This window comes from Rana temporaria, chromosome 3 (assembly GCF_905171775.1).
Source record: "Rana temporaria chromosome 3, aRanTem1.1, whole genome shotgun sequence".
Classification (NCBI taxonomy): Eukaryota; Metazoa; Chordata; class Amphibia; order Anura; family Ranidae; genus Rana; species Rana temporaria.
The window spans coordinates 55,383,004-55,403,026 of record NC_053491.1 but is presented as its reverse complement, the minus strand read 5'-3'; the positions used below and the strand labels follow the sequence as shown (position 1 = coordinate 55,403,026).

The window sequence follows — 20,023 nt, the reverse complement described above, 5'->3', positions numbered from 1 at the left end:
GTGTGAACCGGCCCTTAAAGTGTCACTAACCCCCACATTATTAAAAAAAAAAAAACGATCAAAAAATGGTGTATTACACCAGGGATCGACAAATCCCGGGCGCCAGGTCGCCATGGCGACTAGAAATAGTGTCCTGGCGACTTGGCTTGGAAGGTGGGCAAAAAAAAAAAAAAAATGTATTTTTTATTTTTTGTGAGCTGGCGCCATCTGGTGGTGAGACGTTGGTATTACAAGTTAAGCATTACAAGTTAAACAGCAATTCTAATGTCATTTTTCACTATTTTCACTGCCATCTTCTTCACTCTAATTAGAACCCCCAAACATTATATATATTTATCTTAACACCCTAGAGAATAAAATGGCGATCGTTGCAATACTTTGTCACGCCGTATTTGCGCAGCGGTCTTACAAGCGCACTTTTTTTGAGAAAAAAAATAAGACAACAGTAAAGTTATCCCCATTTTTTTTAAATATTATGAAAGATAATGTTACGCCAAGTAAATTCATACCCAACATGTCACGCTTCAAAATTGCGTCCGCTTGTGGAATGCCGACAAACTTTCACCCTTTAAAATCTCCATAGGCGACGTTTAAAAAAAATCTACAGGTTGCATGTTTTGAGTTACAGAGGAGGTCTAGGGCTAGAATTATTGCTCTCGCTCTACCAATCGCGGCGATACCTCACATGTGTGGTTTGAACACCGTTTACATATGCGGTCGCTGCTCACGTATGTGTTCGCTTCTGCGAGCAAGCTCTTCGGGACGGGGCGCGTTTTCTGGCTCCTAACTTTTTTAGCTGGCTCCTAGATTCCAAGCAAATTTGTCAACCCCTGTATTACACGCTGTTCATACTCAGTTACTGTGATATTCATTTTTTTGTACTCTGCAATAAGCCTGGTTGATTTTTCTGCTCTCTATCTCCACCTCATGTTCATGTCCCTGATACAGGTAGGAATTTTGCAGCTGTGGTGGCAACTGAACATTTTCAGTGAGTTTCTATTCTGAGCATTTCCTCCCCATCTGGGAAGCCCATGTGACTATAGAGTCACACATGTGGGTTTATACACAGTGGTAAATGGCAGCCCACTCTCTCTCTCCTTCCTTCTCCATACCCACTAACCAGCTAAACACAATGGGGGGATATTACATGTAGATTGATGGAGACTTCACCTCCTTCTTATGCCAAGACACAGGCTGGAGGGGAGTGACACAGCCTGACTGGCAGAAATCTGTCCACACCATGTTATTGACAAAAAATAATAAAGATTTGATTTCAAGTATATATTTGTATGACAATTTTAAAAAGTTTGATATGAATTACTTATTTTTACTCCGTATTCCAAAGCCTTTTTATTTTTTTAACATGACCAGCGGCAGAGGACCAGAAGCCCCTCCTGATTATATTTTACTGCAGACAGGCTGAGAAAGGGATGGATATCGATTAGGAAAAAAAATAAGCAATTTGGATTTGTATTCTTATTAAAATAATTACAGTGCCATCATCCAGATACAGAACTAGAAGGGACAATGTAAATTTAACAGTGTGTGTGTTTAATATTAATTTAACCACTTGCCACTTTTACCCCCCTTCCTGACCAGGCCGATTTTCAGCTTTCAGCACTCACACTTTGAATGACAATTGCACTGTATTCATTTTTTTTACACCAATAGAGCTTTCTTTTGGTGGTAGTTAACCACTTCCCGCCCGTGCTATAGTTAAATGAAGTCATCCTGAGCATGAGCTGTCAGCCTGTCCCTGTGGTCCCCTATGAGACTCGGCCGATCGCAGCGTGCATCAAATTGGTCTGCATGGCTGTCGTCCCAGAAAGAAGCCACAAGAAAGCCCACAAACAGTTTCTGAAGACAAGCAGACTAAGGACATGGATTACTGGAACTTTGGTCTGTGGTCTGATCAGACCAAGTTAAACTTATTTGGTTCAGATGGTGTCAAGTGTGTGTGGCGGCAACCAGGCGAGAAGTACAAAGACAAATGTGTCTTGCCTACAGTCAAGCATGGTGGTGGGAGTGTCATGGTCTGAGGTTGCATGAGTGCTACCGGCACTAGGGAGCTACAGTTCATTAAGGGAACCATGAACATGTACTGTCTGTGACATACTGAAGCAGAACATGATCCCCTCCCTTCGGATACCGGGCCGCAGGGAAGTATTCCAACATTATAACAACCCCAAACACACCTCCAAGATGACCACGGCCTTGCTAAAGAAGCTGAGGGTAAAGGTGATGGACTGGCCAAGCATGTCTCCAGACCTAAACCCTATTGAGCATCTGTGGGACATCCTCAAAATGGACGGTGGAGGAGCGCAAGGTCTCCAACATCCACCAGCTCTGCGATGTAATCACGGAGGAGTGGCCAGAAGACTCCAGTGCCAACCTGTGAAGCTTTGGTGAAATCCAGGCCCATGAGGGTTAAGGCAGTGCTGGAAAATAAGGGTGGCCACAAATAATATTGACACTTTGGGCCCAATTTGGAAATTTTCACTTAGGGGTGTACTCACTTTTGTTGCCAGCGAGTTAGACAATAATGGCTGTGTGTTGAGTTATTTTGAGGGGACAGCAAATTTGTAGCAAAGTGTAATTTCTTCAGTGTTGTCACATGAAAAGGCATTATAAAATATTTACAAAAATGTGAGGGGTGTACTCACTTTTGTGAGATACTGTGTATGTGTATATATATTATATTTATTTATGAAGCCAACCTTTTAATAGACCTTCCCATCCTGTACCTATTTATTTTCTCTTTGAACATGGAGTGCTCCAATGCAGTGTGCAAGCTGAGGGGGAGGTCAAAGTACGGTGGGGAAGGTTAACGGATAACGAAGCTATTGGCAATCTAGAAATCTACGACAAAGATCTAAAAAAAACACGCTCAGAGACTTCATGAATGAACTCAACTGAGCCGACAAAGATGACATGGCAATCAAAAGCAAAGCATTCATACTACATTTTTCTGGTGTAAGCGACGTTTTTATTTAACCAAACCAATGGCAATTGCAACCAAATTAACAGTCTATCCAGGACTAAGTTGTCCATCCCACCAAATAAGATCCCTTTCACACTGGTACACTTTTGCTGTGCTAAAACACACCTTTCCAGCCCTACAAAAGCACAAGAAAATGATGCACATTGCTGTGCTGCGATTTTGAAGTCCTGCATGTTGCATCTTTGGTGCGCTTTCCCTGGGTCCCCTTTTTCAAAAGTGCACCTTCCAATGCAAGTCAATGGGAACACATCAAAAGTGCGTATAATCAGCGTTTTAGGTGCGTTTTTTGAGTCACATTTCCAGGTTCGCAGTTAAATGTTGGGAGTCAGGAAATCAGAAAGCACAATCCAAATGCATTAAAAGCGTGTTAAACATGCTACAACTACCTATTTTGGAGGGGGGACTGGCACTCCCTTGCCTTCAAACTTATTATGTGGCCTCACAGCTGGCCCATGCACACTGGTGGTTCTACCCCGAGGAGAACAATGCAGCAACAGCATTTGAGGCAGCCATCCTTCGTTCCTATGAATCTCTCCAAAACCTAATACAGCATCTCTCTACTAGGGGAAGAGAGGGTACAAAAGTTCTCTATGACCCTACGGATATTCAAACTTCCGAAACTACTGCCCCCTTATGGGGTAACCCGGGTCTACCAGAATTCTTCCGTAGAACAGATGGTCGGTTCTGGTTCAAGAGGGGAGTTAGATTGATTTCCCACCTATTTACAGTGAGCGGCTTTCGATGCTTTGCCGAATTTCGCAGGGACTATGGCCTTCCTTCTACGGCTTATTTCCGATATCTGCAGATACGCCATACCGCTGCGACACAGTTTGGCCTCTGAAACATAGATATTAAACCCTCCCCACCCACACGCTTATTGACTGACCTGTCTCACACTTTTATCAACGTACTACAAAAATCTCCTTCATACTACGACAACTGGAATTAGCACCAGCAAAAATAAATGGTGCTCTGACATACCAGAGCTGATGGAGGATATTTGGCAGGAGGTGCTTCCCCTCCAGGTATCATCTGTCATTAAAATCAAATTATTATACAGGTCCTACTTTACCCCTTGTTTACTCTATAGCAGGGGTGGGGAACCTTTTTTCTGCCAAGGGCCATTTGGATTTTTGTAACATCATTCGGGGGCCGTACAAAATGATCAAACAGTAACCCCCACAGTAGTGCAGACCTCAGACAGCGGCGTGTTTTCCTCGAGCGCGGGCTCCTCCTCCTATGTGGGTGTGAACAGAGAGGAGGGCCGCGGCCGGGTGTACCAAGATGGCCGCCGCTCCGGAGCTAGGCCGAAGCCGGGGACTTTCCTAGGCCGAGGCTCCGAAGCGCTTTGCGGATCGCAGGGTGTGCTAATCCAAACGGGGTGACTCGTTCGGATCGGTGACGATCCGTTGCACCCCTAGTCAGAAGGAGCCGGAACTACAAGGTAAACATCGGCTCCTTCTGACAGCTCCGCAGACACACACTCAGCGGCACGGGGGGGGGGCAGGATGGAATGATTTTGCGGGCCGCTTGCCGCAGGTTCCCCACCCCTGCTCTATAGACTAAAAGAGACTGCCCTCCACAACATGTTCCCAATGTGGCATGGCTGATGGTACATTTTTTCACTTAATGTGGGAATGCCCTCCGATTAGGAAATTTTGCCCTCATCAGCTCCCTCATTCAGTTGCCTAACATTTGTAATCCCCTGAGATGCCTGCTAGGATATAATAGACAATGACGATATCTCTAAGAATTATCCTTTTTTTACGCAAAGAAAATAATAACTATGCATTGGAAATCACAATCCTCACCTACTATAGCCTTCTGGCTCACTATAGTCAATCAAGCTATACCATTATACAAATGGACGTAAAAAGTTTTATAAGATTTGGAATCCATGGGTTAGTTCAGATTGCACTATACCACCTGCTCCTTGAGTTCTCTGAAAATGTTAACTGACTTCTAATTGTTATACCAGATCTTAGAAGGTAACAATGAAACTCCTCAATCACTTTGTTCTCACTCACTGGATACCGTGTAACTGTACCTCATTGCTGAATAAGCACGGTTTGCTCCTTTAATGCTACATATGCATTTATGTTTTTATCTGTTTGTTTGTAAATGATAAAAAAAAAAAAAAAAAAGCATGTTAAAACCAGGGCTGTGGAGTCGGAGTCGGAGTCAGGGGAAATTTTGGGTACCTGGAGTCGGAGTCGGCAAACAATGCACCGACTCCGACTCCTACTAAATTTAGAGATTGGAATTTAAAAAAAAAGCAAGTTTAAATGTCCCAATTCACAAAAAGTTATAATTAATGACTTCTCTACTACAAGAATAAAGACCAATGCATGCAGTGCCTCACGTAACCGCAAAACGAACACGTTAAGTGACCGTGAAGAAGCATGCTTTTCATGTGCTTCACTATATGGCACGCAACGCACAATTGGGAGCTGCAATACTTATACTTTCCATAGTGTTGTGTTCTGCTTTTACAGGGAACGCATGTTAGAGAACCAGTAAGTGTCCAAATAAAAAAATTCCAACAGGAGTTTTATAAAGCACTAAAAGAAGTTGAAAAGTATAATCGCTCATCAAAACTTACTGTTGAAGAAGCCATCCTTGTTTATCCAGAGATCGTTAGTGATGTGGCCAGAATAGTTACTGCAATGCCACCCACCCAAGTCAGTGTCGAAAGATTATTTTCAGCCCTAAAAATAATAAAGTCTGACTTAAGAGCCTCTATGAAAGAGGATCTGGCAGAGGCAATTCTCTTCCTTAGAACTCTACATTGAATTGATTTGCATTTTCTAAGCCTATAACTACATTTCAAGATTAATATAAACCATTTATAGGTTTTACAGATTTTGTTTTTGGTTCATTATAGATAAGCTTTGTTTTTGTTCTAAAACAACCAAATAATGTGGTTTGTATTTTTGAACTGGTAAAGATCCTGTTCCTGATGTTTATGCCTGCTGCTACTATCCAGCCACTTGATTGATTAATAAAAAAAAATTAATAAAACTTTGTTTTCATTGTGTTTGTCTTTTGCTTAAACTGTGCAATACAGTAGACTGTTGGCTTCCCAGCCAGTAGTCCTGTGGTAGGTTGTGTTTCTTTCCCTCAAGGAATGTATAAAATACATTCGCATATTAATACAGAGGAGTCGGAAGTACATAAAACTGAGGAGTCGGAACATTTATCTACCGACTCCACAGCCCTGGTTAAAACACACAATATGAGTATTTGAAAGAAAATCATACCACATTTTTAGGAACATCAGTGTCATAGAATACATTACAATGCATACATCTAAAGTTGTATTCTGTCGTATGAGAATTTTTGTAACTTTAGTAACCTGTTAATTTTCAATAGAAGACTAGCGTTCAGAAAAAAAAAAAAAAAAAGCAGGAATTATGTGTCCGGTGTTTAATTGTGTATACGAGGCGCAAGATAACCAAAAAAAAAAAAAAAAAAAGAAGGTACGATTGATAAAACACTGCAATTTTAACAGAACCAAGTTCTACTAAATTACAGCTTTCTGGCAGAACACAAAAACATGATACTGCAGTATGAAAATTTAAATCTTAAATCCAACCAATAGCATGAACACCAAAATATGACATTATATTCGTTAAGTGTACGCCAAGCCCCACCACACCATTATAAAATCAGCTGCCGTCATATAAGCAAAATATAAAGACCTTTTCAGAACCAAGAACCATACCTCTTCTATGTAAAGTTTTGCCCTGATTTTAGTCTTCTGTCTTATGTCCATGAGCAAAATCTACAATCTACTTCAATAGACACACCAATATATTACTTTGCGTTCATCTTATAATTTGAGGTTTTTGGTTAGGCAGGTTAAGACAAGTACACAATATCTGGACAACAAATACCTACGTACATTACAACTTACTAAATCTAATCATCTCATTTAGATTTTCTTATTAGAAGAAGAAAATCCTATCTATCCATATTACTACAACCAATTTACCATAATAAAATGCAATGCATACTTTTTTTCCCTTAAATTTTATAGATCTATTCTAAGCAGGCAATTTTTATATTTTCCTAATGAGAAACGTAACCTCTGGAGGTAAACATTACATTCACAACAGTATTTTCCCATTGCGGTGCCTGGCAAACCATTAAATCACTCAGAGATTAAAACAATGTGTGTTAAAGTGTTGCTCAAGGCTGAATGTTTATTTTAACCTTCTTGCATTCTATGCATGAAGGTAAAAAACTGTGTGCAGCGCCCTCCAGCGCCCACAATCCTAACCTGCGCTCCTGCCAATCAAGCAATGTTCACGATAGCCTCGGCTGTCCCGGGACTCTCCCTCATTGGCCGCGACATCAGGGGGAGCCCATTGGCTCCCATTGCCATCAATCACAGCCAGAAAGCCAATGAGGAGCGAGTGGGGGGCAGGAAAGTATAACATTTTTGTTATTTAACCACTTCAGCCCCAGACCATTTGGCTGCTCAAAGACCAGAGCACTTTTTGCGATTCGGCACTGCGTCATTTTAACTGACAATTGCGCGGCCGTGCGACGTGTTTCCCAAACAAAATTGGCATAATTTTTTCCCCACAAATTAGAGCTTTCTTTTGGTGGTATTTGATCACCTCTGCGGTTTTTATTTTTTGCGCTATAAATGAAAAAGGGCGACAGTTTTGAAAAAAAAAAAAAAACAATATATTTTTTTACTTTTTGCTATAATAAATATCCCCCAAAAATATATAGAAAAACATTTTTTTTCTTCAGTTTAGGCCTATACGTATTCTTCTACTTATTTTTGGAAAAAAAATTGCAATAAGCGTTTGGTTTGCCCCAAAGTTATAGCGTCTACAAATTAGGGGATAGTTTTATGGCATTTTTATTAATATTTTTTTTTTTATTAGAAATGATGGCGATCAGCGATTTTTATCGTGACTGCGACATTATGGCGGACACATCGGACACTTGACATTATTTGGGACCATTGTCATTTATCCAGCAATCAGTGCTATAAAAATTTTATGATTACTGTGTAAATGACACTGGCAGTGGTTATTATCTATACACAAATGTTTTGCCTTTCATTTTGATTTTAAACTACTGTACATAGGTTGTTTACGCAATCACGTCACAATGGAACCTCACACATCAATACTGGCTAATATGATGGACTGCCTCAATGACAAGACAAGCAACGTATAAGGAATGACTTCTAACATGAAAAGGGGTGCTAGGCAGTAATTGCAAAGTTGGTTAGTACACACTACATTTGCAGGGGGGGAGGCAGAACTTCGCTTTAATATACAATGAAGCAGCCTCGCCTGTACACCAATCAGCAGTAACAATATGATTCGCCTGATATTGAGTAGGTCCCACTTTTGCCACCAAAAGAGGCCTGACCTGTCAAGGCACTAGACCTCTAAAGGTATGCTGTGGTATCTGGCACCATTCTTAAACCATTTTGGCAGTGTTGCAGGGATCATTATCCTGCTGAAAGAGGTCGCCGCCAACAGAGAATGTCGCTTCTATGACGTGTTGTACTTAGCAGCCATGTTAAGTGGTACGTGTCAAAAACATCCACATGAATGGTAGGACCAAAAGTTTCCAAGCAGAACATTGCCCAAAGCCTCGTACTGCCTTCGCCGGCTTGCCTTCTTCCCATACTGCATCCTGGTGCAAACTCCTCCCCAGGTAAGTAACGCCGAACGTACACGGTCATCCACACGATGAATAAAAAATTGATTCATCAGGCCACCTTCTTCCATTGCTCCGTGGTCCATTTCTGATTATCATTTGCCTACTGTAGGCGATTTTGGCTGTGGACACGGGTCAGCATGGGCACTCTGACCGATCTGCGGCTATGCAGCCCAATACTGTAATGTACATTTTTATCTGCTTTCAACGCATGAATGTAAAGGACAACATGTTTTTTTGCTGCCTAATATACCAGACGATATGTTATTCACTTTTCCTGCCCGTGATCATAATGTTATGGCTGATCACTACCAATCTTTAACCTTTTGTTAAACCAGTGTTCCAATCTAGTTTACAAGGGATAATGAAATCTACCAGAACAGTACAGACAGAGTTAGCTATAGCTCCTCACATAGCTCCTCATCCACCTCAAATACTACAATAAGTAGGATTTTTCCATGCTGGAGTTTCCAGAAAAGAGCATCTAAACAGGAAAGCTGCAATTTTCATTTATTTTTTTAAGTTAGTACATTAAAGCGGGAGTTCCCCCGAAAAATTTTTTTTAACATTAGATTGATGCTTATTTTGTCAAGGGGAATCGGGTGTTTTTTTTTTTAAATCGAAGCAGTACTTACCATTTTAGAGAGCGATCTTCTCCGCCGCTTCGGGGTATGGGCTGCGGGACTGGGCGTTCCTATTTGATTGACAGCCTTCCGACGGTCGCATACATCGCGTCACGAGTAGCCGAAAGAAGCCGAACGTCTTTTCGGCTACTTTCGGAAAATCGTGACGCGATGTATGCGACCGTCGGAAGCCTGTCAATCAAATAGGAACACCCAGTCCCGCAGCCCATACCCGGAAGCGGCGGAGAAGATCGCTCTCTAAAACGGTAAGTACTGCTTCGATTTAAAAAAAAAAAAAAAAACACCCGAATCCCCTTGACAAAATGAGCCTCAATCTAATGTTAAAAATTTAAGTTTTTGGGTGAACCTCCACTTTAAGGGGAACATGTAGCAAATATAAAGCAGGTAAGGTTTGGTTGCAAAAGTGAAAATGCACTTTAATATAATTGACCAATAAAGCAAATTCTGATCTTTACATCTACACTCTGGGGAGGAACTTGCCAATCTTCTACCATTTCATGTCTATGGCCAGTCCATGTGCTAAAGATCGTCATACAGCAACAGATTCCACCAAGCCATGTAATACTGATCAGAGTCACGTGCACAGTACTGGTAAGGTGACTTTAAAAAAATAAATAAAGAAAGTTCAGTTCACATTGTATCCTAATCCCTGCTTTGTTCCCAAGGCAGAACCTGTCAAATAGACAGATCTCCACACTTGGAGATTGTTGTCTCCGGCCCCACATGAAAGACAATCGATTATGAAATTAATCGATTACTATTTTCATAATCGATCAGCCAGTAACATAACGGGGTTAAAAAAAATAAAAAATTAGCCCTTTTTAGAAAAAAAAAAAAAAAAAAAGAAGAAGAAGGAGCAAATCTCTACTGTAAATATTACTTACTTTTTTTTTACTGACAGTGTAACTCCTTACAGTAGCGATTATCTTCTCTTTTTGTACCAATTTTAGTTTTTTTAACCCCAGTATGTTATTAAACATCTTTTTGCAGAACCACACTACAGTGCATTTACATGGTTTCCTATGGGAGACATCCATGATTTTTTCAGCTGATGCGTATTTGGAAAGGGCAATTTTTTTTTTTTTTTAACGCAAAACGGTGCCATTTTGGTTCAATATACTTCAATGGAGAAGCTGCAGAAAAGCATGTAATGCTTTTTTTTTTTTAAGGTTATTAACCGATAAATCAAAATAATTAGCCAACTAATCGATTATAATCATGTGCTTCATTCCACAAGTGAGGGTGAATTCTCTCCACAAAACCACTCTAAAATGTAAACTACACCTAAAAAAAAACGGAAAAAAAAAAAAACACACACACACAACCGAGAAAAATGAATAAAACTTACCTCACACCCTGGCTTCCACCTTAAAGAGGGTGACATCAAGGGAAAGCAGAGTATCCCAAATCTCACAAGACGACACTCCGTTACGCGACATCACCCTTGTGTAGACAAAAGCCAGGGTCAAGTAGAATTTTCATTTTTCTTCTAATAGGTCTAAAAGATAAGCAGACCCTGAATGTTCATAAAAGATCTGCTTTAGGATGCCTAAATCTGCCATGAAAAAAATCACTGGGTGTATAAAATACTTAAAGAAAATCCAAGCCTAAGCCATAAACACCAACACTGAACCGCTATCTAGATGTGCACTGAACTTCTATTCCATTTAGTTTGTTTTACATAATGATAGCAATAAACGGCAAGGGTAAGTCCACCTGCTGGGAAAGGTGTCTCAAATGGTGGGGAAAAAAAAATCCCAGATGGTAGAAAGTGTACAGAGCATGTGATAAGTCACAGGTCGGCCTTGTGTTCAGTATCCAGCTCTGTTAAGTAATAGCCTGAAGCATAAATGACAAACCCCAGAATCTCGTTATCTCACAATCTTCATGGTGGAAACTAAAAGTTGATCAATCAACAACCAGACAAGAAGAAAATTAAATGTTTGCACTTCCTTTTGGAGTCGAGGAAAAAAAAAAAAAGACTGGCCCAGTATAATCCCTACTACTACCAGCATACCTCAGTGTGGGGAAATAGTAGTGCCAAGAGCATTAAAGCAACCAATGATTATAGGTCTTCTACCACCGTTCTCTGCCTAGACTCAGGGTCTTCAGGACCTTCATGGCCTACCAGTTACTTATTCTTTGTGGCCAACAGCCCTGTACTTGTTTGAGGACCTTGCTATAAGGTCGGCTTGGCCCCTGCTGTGGTCCTTGTAGTATGTCTTAAAAAAAATAATCCCTGAAGGATTCATCTGTTTTCAAGGACCCCATCAACAAGCAAGAAGATCCTTTCAAAAACTGGCCTCTAACGCAGTGTTTCTCAAATCCAGTCCTCAAGGCGCACCAACAGGTCATGTTTTCAGGATTTCCCTCAGTTGAAACGGCTGTGGTAATTACTAAGGTAGTGAAACTGATCAAATCGCCTGTGCAAAATAATGGAAAGCCTGAAAACATGACCTGTTGGGGCGCCTTGAGTACAGGAGTTGAGAAACACTGCTCTAACTGCAGTTTTGGTCTACAAAACTTTAGCGCTTTGGGCCAAGACCATCAAAAGGAATCTGATCATTCTTCAAACTGATCCTTTAATTATGAAGTATCTTGAGCTCACACCTGACATTTGTGCCGGAGTCTCTACTCAAATTAGCAGATCTACATGCAGTCCTTCCGGGTCTTCTGGAACAAAGGTGTTATTGGTCCAGTACTTGTGGCAAAATAGATCCAGGGGGGGGTTCTATGCCAATCCGTTCACAGCTCCCAAACCAAAATGGGCATTCTCCCATCCCATCACAAGGTCTTAAATGTTCTCATTTGGGTTCCGAAATTCTCCATCAGGGAGACTTTGTGGCCTTCGTGGACATCGAAGGTATATACTTGCATGTCCCCATTTTCCCAGCACTTCAGCAGCTTTGGGTACCCAGCACTTCCAGTTTGTAGCCCAGCAGTCTGCCTTTTTTCTGCTCCACGAGTGTTCATGAAGGTACTGACCCCTGTGCTTGTCTTGTTACACTCCCAGGGAATCTCTAATCTCTATCATGGGATATCTGGATGGATGTCGGTTGACAGTACACTTTGCACAAGATTGGGTAACAATATGGCACCGACAGCTCAGAACATGAAGATGCTAGGGTGGATTCTGATCTTTTAGCAGTCAGCACTAAAACCAGCTCATCACTTGGTTTATCTGGGTCTCAAAGACAAAACTGTAACCAGAACCTTTCTTCTCCAAAAAAAAAAAAAAAACCTCTCTACTCCCAATTTCGGCGGCCGAGAACGACGTTGAAAATGCACACAATTTTATCACTCTTATGGTGAGTTTTTCATAAGTCACGTGACTCAAAGTCTGCATCAAAAACCTGATATGGGTGCGTTATTGATGCGTTCTTGCTGCGTTTTTTGTGTGTTTCAATGGGGAGGAGCGCTTTTGTTTAACTGATCAAAAATGCAGTATGAAAGATTTTTTAACACCACAACAGAAGCACAAGGGACCGATGTGAAGACATGCATAGAATTTAAAAAGGGATGCATTTTTTTTCCCCTTAGGTTTTCTTGCGCTAAAAGGTGCTGATAATGCCCGACAAATTCATATTCATTAAAAATTTATGATATCAATTAAAAGGTGAAATTATATATAATATATTTAAACAAAAGAAAAGAAAAAAAAAAAAAATTTCGGTTAAGTGCATCCTGAATTTTGAGTTTCGGCACCAAAATTTCCATTCGGTGCACTTCTACTACATATGACATGATACCTTGCTCCCTACAACAGTGATCCCTGTGCTGACTCTGCCTCCAACACTTCTGTAGTAAAGAAGGCAGGTTCTGAAATATATGACAAACAATTGAGTACTGTCCATGATACTTTTATTTGCACCAACATTAAATATTTCAGGACATGTTTTTGGGGTGTGCCCTCTTCAAAGGTCCAAGTAGTACAAATGCACAAAGTTTTAGCAGAGTTGATAAAACCCGCTCTGAAAAAATAAATAAAAAGATGAATGATCATTTGTTTTTCTCTCATGCTAGTCTCATTTCAGAAATGAAGAGGATACTAAACTTCCGAAAATTCTTGTATAACAGAATTCAAGAGGCGGGTGAACAAAACCCCCCACAAATTATGACAAACTCCAAGCATTGATTATGCAAGAATGGGCTTCCATCAGTCAGGATGTGGCCCTGAAATTGATTGACAGCATGCCAGGGCGAATAGCAGAGGTCTTGAAAAAGAAGGATCAACACTGCAAATATTGACTCTTTGCATAAACCAGGGTTTGACAAAATTTGTTTGAATCTAAAAGCCAGCTTCTCTTCCACCCAGAGGAGCAGGGCACTCTTGTGTCAGGAAACCACAGACTCCCGTTGCTGTAGTGTGAACCGGCACTTAAGCAACAGACTTTGTGAATATTAATATTTGCGTCATTCTCAAACCTTTTGGCCACAGCTGTAGTCATAAAAAGTGATTTGGAAACTAGGTCTACATTTAATTCATTAGCTTGTGTGACAGGAAGTCGGGTAAATCTGTGGGTGTTGTCACAGATGGGAGATACATTTCTGCCTTGTTTAAACAATACACCAAACTGTTATTAGGCGTCGGCTGCAGATGTAGCCAGAAAACGTCTAAGGGCGTTAAAAAACTTCAGCTGTTCAGAATGAGGCAATTAAGGCCTCTATAAGTAATTCAGAGGATTACCACTGAATTGCCGCATCCTGAGGCTTTCTGAGTGAAAGAGCAGTAGCTGAAGGTCTTCTGAGGAGGTGAGAAGGCGATTGATTTTTCTGTGTGATAAAAATCAAAAGACTATTGTTTTTCTGCTGTATGACCAGCACTAGGCTGTGCCAGACTCCATAGATAGGTTCCTGTGTGGTGAAGATAGACGCCCCAAGTGGCCAGGGTTTATTTTATGTTTGATTTTGTTTATGCTGTTTGGATGCTTGCACTTGTTTCCAGCAAGATGGAAGAATAAACCAAAATCTTTGTTTGCAACTGTCTTCGACTGCCTGTCTGCATAAATTCAGTGTGTAGTGACCCCATCCAAGGGGTCACACACCCCGCTACCGAGCTAACCCCTTACACATGTTACATATTCGGTGAGGTTGATAAAAAGACCAACCAAGTCCAACCAATGTGATTATAGGTCTTCTATATAACTGTATGTTGTGGTCATTCAGGTGCTTATCTAATAGTTTCTTGAAACAATCGATGCTCCCCGTAGAGACCACCGCCTGTGGAAGGGAATTCCACATCCTGGTCGCTCTTACAGTGTCAAAATAGTGTCAAATAGAATCATTTTTTTTTTTTTAAATTGAATCATTTTTAGTTCAAAAGTTTCTTTTCCAAGTAGGTTAAACGATTTCTTTAAAAACCAAAACATTCAGGTCTTCCATAGTGTGGTCTGGTTGTGAAAAATGATGGCCCACATGTGTGCAGAAATCATATTCCTTACGCTCTTTAAAAGGTGTCTGCAAAATTATTTGTGCTTGTAATTTCTGTCCCATTTCACGAAGGTAAGGTATGGGCACTGCTATGGGAAGTAAAATGGCACCCCAATATGTAAATGTATTTATGGATAACCTGGAGGACAGATTTCCCAGTACTGTTCTGCCTTTTATTTTTTTCATTGCTGCACAGACAATGTCTACGTATGCATAAAGCTCTGTACATGTTTTTACATGTGTATTTTGCCTGTGCAATTACTTTGCTTTCAATTGACAGTTTTAAAAAATAAAATCCTCTCCTGACATTTATTTATTGTTGGAGATATATTATATATATATTACACATACATACATATACACACACACACACATATACCCCATTAAACTTCTGTTGCTAGGGAAAAAATAAAAAAATTAAAATAAGCCCTCATTCACACTAAAGGCTGGTTTGAAATTGATAGTTTTCTATTTAACCACTTACCCCCCGGACCATATTGCTGCCCAGAGACCTTTTTGCGATTCGGGACTGCGTCGCTTTGCGCGGTCGTGCGATGTGGCTCCCAAACAAAATTGGCATCCTTTTTCCCCACAAATAGAGCTTTCTTTTGGTGGTATTTGATCACCTCTGCGGTTTTTATTTTTTGCGCTATAAACGAAAATATAGCGACAATTTTGAAAAAAATGAATATTTTTTACTTTTTGCCATAATAAATATCCCCCAAAAATATATAAAAAAACATTTTTTTCCCTCAGTTTAGGCCGAAACGTATTCTTCTATATATTTTTCATAAAAAAAAACGCAATAAGCGTTAATTGATTGGTTTGCGCAAAAGTTATAGCGTTTACAAAATAGGGGGTATTTTTATGGCATTTTTATTAATATTTTTTTTTACTAGTAATGGCGGCGATCAGCGATTTTTTTTTCGGTACTGCGACATTATGGCGGACACTTTGGACACTTTTGACACATTTTTGGGACCATTGGCATTTTTATAGCGATCAGTGCTATAAAAATGCATTGGATTACTATAAAAATGCCACTGGCAGTGAAGGGGTTAACACTAGGGGGCGGGGAAGGGGTTAAGTATGCCTGGGTGTGTTCTTACTGTGGGGGGGGTGGACTCACTAGGGGAAACACTGATCCTCGGTTCATACAGTGTATGAACAGAAGATCAGCATTTCCCCTGCTGACAGGACCGGGAGCTGTGTGTTTACACACACAGCTCCCGGTCCCCGCTCTGTACCGAGCGATCGCGTGTGCCCGGCGGCGATCGCGCCCGCCGGGCACACGCACGGGAGTCGGGGGCGAGCCGCCGTATAGCTACGGGCTCTTGCCCAGCAGAGCCGACCTGCCGCCGTAGAATGACGGCGGCTGGTCGGCAAGCAGTTAAGATGCATTAATAATTTAGTTTATTCAGCATGAAATGGAGCATGAGGCTGCATATTCTGCAATATTTACATTTTTGATCAATTCATTCAATGCAAGCTGAGATGACATGCACTGCATTGATACATTCACACAATTTCACAGTAACCATGAGATAAAACAAATATTCCTTTATCCCATCGTTTTGCAAATCTATGTACACTACAAACTGTATGATTGAATCAGTTCTGATATCGCTGTTTTACTGACCTCACTTATTATTCTAAATAGGAAACCTTCAGTTTGCAAATATTAAAGATTCTAACTACCAACAAGAATAAGTCCTTACATTTAAAGAGCACCTGTCATTTCAGATCCATCATTGCAGAGTCTGTTGGCGTGAATCCACTCACCTGCTTCTGCCACGTCCCTCACCTTGTTGTGTCACTGCCACATCACTGGCTGTTCCATTAAAGTGAATGGGACTGTCGGTGAGTCAACAATGGGTCATAAGAGGAGCAGGACAGAGATGACCGTTGCTCTTTAAAAATTATGATTTAAATCAAGCATTTTTACTAGCGATTTAAATGGACTTGATTTAAATCAAATCCGCCCTGCCTGTCAGTTTTTCAGGCGGATTGAATTGTAAGGTCTATTCACCCCTATGGCATGAATTTCAACCCAGATGCAGTAGTGTAGCTGTTACAGTGGAACTCTCTTCTGTGTGTCTTTGAAAAGACAATGTGCCACTGCAAAAACAATTAGGCCCAAAATGAAGCAAGTTCTAGTATTGAAAGAGGGCAATGAAGCAAGACTATTCAGCGGATGATACACAAGATGCTTCAGAGGCAGGAGCAGCAGTGGGACCGTGCTTTCTGTAAGCTGTATTGAAGGAAAGAAAGCACAGAATACACCCAACACATGATTTCAGTGCTCAGCTGCCTCAGTCTTTACCATGTTAAAAAGGTAGTGGCAGCAATTTCAATCATGAGTCTTTAACCGCTTCCCGACCGCCGCATGTAGATATACGTCGGCAGAATGGCACATACAGGCACATTGGCGTACCTGTACGTCCCTGCCTTTCCGCGGGTCGGGGGTCTGATCGGGACCCCCCCCCCCCCCGCTACATGCGGCGGTCGGATTCCCTCAGGGAGCGATCCGGGACGACGGCGCGGCTATTTGTTTATAGCCGCTCCCTCGCGATCGCTCCCCGGAGCTGAAGAACGGGGAGAGCCGTATGTAAACACGGCTTCCCCGTGCTTCACTGTGGCGGCTGCATCGATCGAGTCATCCCTTTTATAGGGAGACTCGATCGATGACGTCAGTCCTACAGCCACACCCCCCTACAGTTGTAAACACACACTAGGTGAACACTAAATCCTAAAGCGCCCCCTGTGGTTAACTCCCAAACTGCAACTGTCATTTTCACAATAAACAATGCAATTTAAATGCATTTTTTGCTGTGAAACTGACAATGGTCCCAAAAATGTGTCAAAATTGTCCGAATTGTCCGCCATAATGTCGCAGTCATGAAAAAAATGGCTGATCGCCGCCATTAGTAGTAAAACATTTTTTTTTATAAAAATGCAATAAAACTATCCCCTATTTTGTAAACGCTATAAATTTTGCGCAAACCAATCGATAAACGCTTATTGCGATTTTTTTTACCAAAAATAGGTAGAAGAATACGTATCGGCCTAAACTGAGGAAAAAAAATGTTTTTACATATGTTTTTGGGGGATATTTATTACAGCAAAAAGTAAAAAATATTGCATTTCTTTCAAAATTGTCGCTCTATTTTTGTTTATAGCGCAAAAAATAAAAAACACAGAGGTGATCAAATACCACCAAAAGAAAGCTCTATTTGTGGGGAAAAAAGGATGCCAATTTTGTTTGGGAGCCACGTCGCACGACCGCGCAATTGTCTGTTAAAGCGGCGCAGTGCCGAATTGTAAAAACCCCTTGGGTCATGTAGCAGCATATTGGTCCGGTCCTTAAGTGGTTAAAGACACACCAGAGGCTGTGCCACAGCTCTGAATCTGAAAAGCGCTGTGCAGCCAATTAATACAGTACACAAAGGTCTGGAAAGTGACACAGATGCAGAATTCAGTGCCTGAAGGTCACATTCCAGGTTAGCCATGCAATCTTCAGAGCCACCTTTCCCAACACAGGGATGCACAAGGTGTTGCATGCGTTCCTGTGCCGATATGCCATTGTTGTCTATTGGGACACACAGCTGCATGGAAACAGTGTATGCAGGTACGGGTCCCTAAACTCACCCTGTGTGCATTTTGGGGACCAGGGTCATGTTGGGACAAATTGGCTGTATCCATGCAGTCCTAGACAACAATGGCACATTGGCATGGGAATGCACGCAACACCTCTGCATCCCTGTGTCAGGAAAAGACAGCCCTGCACAGGACATGTAGATCATTGCCCCACGTGGACAAGGACTTAAAAGAGCTACCAGTAGCCAACACCATAAAAAGAAAAGTGGTTGTAAACTGGGAATTATTTATTTGATGTCACAATGTAGAGTATGAAATTTCCTATCATCTGTGCCCAGTCTTGCCACAAAGATTCCAGCTCTGAGCAATCCTCTTATTGTTCAATAAAATAAAACAGACTTACAGAGAAAAACCTTAGTCCGTTCCGCCCCCTTGCTGTGAGTGACAGGTTATTTACATATCTCATGCACTAGCTTGGAGACAGGCATTATTTTTTAATTCCCACCCCCACTCCTTTTCTGAAGTCATGTGGTTACTTTTCTGGATTTTGACTAAATGTTACTAATTTAGTGTAAGAAATACATAGGACAAAATGCATGTTGACAAGAGGAGTGTAGAGGAGGGCGGGGAGTCTACTGACATCACGACTCCACCCACCAAGCTACAGACAACAGACCCACCCACAGAATCTGCAGTTTTTCAGAGGGGAGACATTTGACAGGTAAGGATACATGCAGGAGGCATCTATATCCTTATAGATCAGCACCATGGCAGTAGTTTAGAAAGGATGAGAGTGGGTTTACATCCACTTTAAAGAAAGGATAAACAGTTATGCTTGGACAAAGTTGGTAAAAGACAAGACGGAACATCAGCTGCCCTAATACATGATATTTAGCCGTCAAGGATAAACATTATATGGTAACAGATGCCAAAAAAAATACACCAATCCTGTGGTATGTAAAAGTCTGGAGACACAAATTGATGTGCTAGGTCAATACCATCCATAATGTACACTTGGAAAACACTGAACCTTTTACTGCCATCTGGCAAGCCATCCAAGCTCATCACACACTATTCAGTTAGCTAATTCCTGAAATGTGTTCGGCTTATCGATTTCACTAAAGGCTCAAAGTGGATTTCAAGTCGCATGACAGGAGACATTGTCTTAAAATAAACCAACAAGTAAGTTGCAGTAACTTCTCTCTCCTCCTCCCAAACACACATTTCATTTCTTGTTTACAAGATTACTTTTCACCGCGCCACACTTTGAAAACATACGATGCAATGCGCTTTTCTATAGTCCATCTAATCCTTCATATTTATAACCTCTACGGTCCATTAAGTGAACCATTCATTCTGCATAGTTTACCATAATACTCTTACTGGTGATCAGTGGCCTGTATGCCGTCATCTCTACTTGACTTTTTATCTTTCAACAGTTTGTGATAAAGCTTCTTTTTGTGCTATAAGCAGATCATTTCGTTGGCATCAGAAGTAAATCGTTCTGATCTAACCCTGCCCTGGGTCACCATGGTGATGTCAGACAGCAGCTTTGTTTTACAGATCTTAATTGAAATTACTTTTTAATCATTTTTGACTTTATACCCAAGTCACAACGGGGTCCACTAAGAGTCGGTTCACACTAGGGCGACACGACTTC

At 41.1% G+C, this 20,023-nt stretch overlaps 1 protein-coding gene across 4 annotated transcripts in view; it reads right to left on the bottom strand.

Annotated features, from left to right (window-relative positions):
- Nucleotides 1–20,023, bottom strand: part of TRPM7 (transient receptor potential cation channel subfamily M member 7) — a 190,026-nt gene that overhangs the window by 131,906 nt on the left and 38,097 nt on the right. The window contains exon 1 of one of the 4 annotated variants that reach the window (XR_005747851.1): nt 10,685–11,042. The exons of 1 other annotated variant lie outside the window; for it this stretch is intronic. Coding sequence is in view for 2 of the 3 variants with exons in the window: in XM_040342595.1 (XP_040198529.1) it covers nt 10,685–10,720 (36 nt within the window). In the remaining variant the exon portion in view is untranslated. Of the gene's footprint in view, nt 1–10,684; nt 11,043–20,023 lie in introns of those variants that run through there. 2 more of the 4 variants (XM_040342595.1, XM_040342597.1) reach the window with 2 other exon arrangements.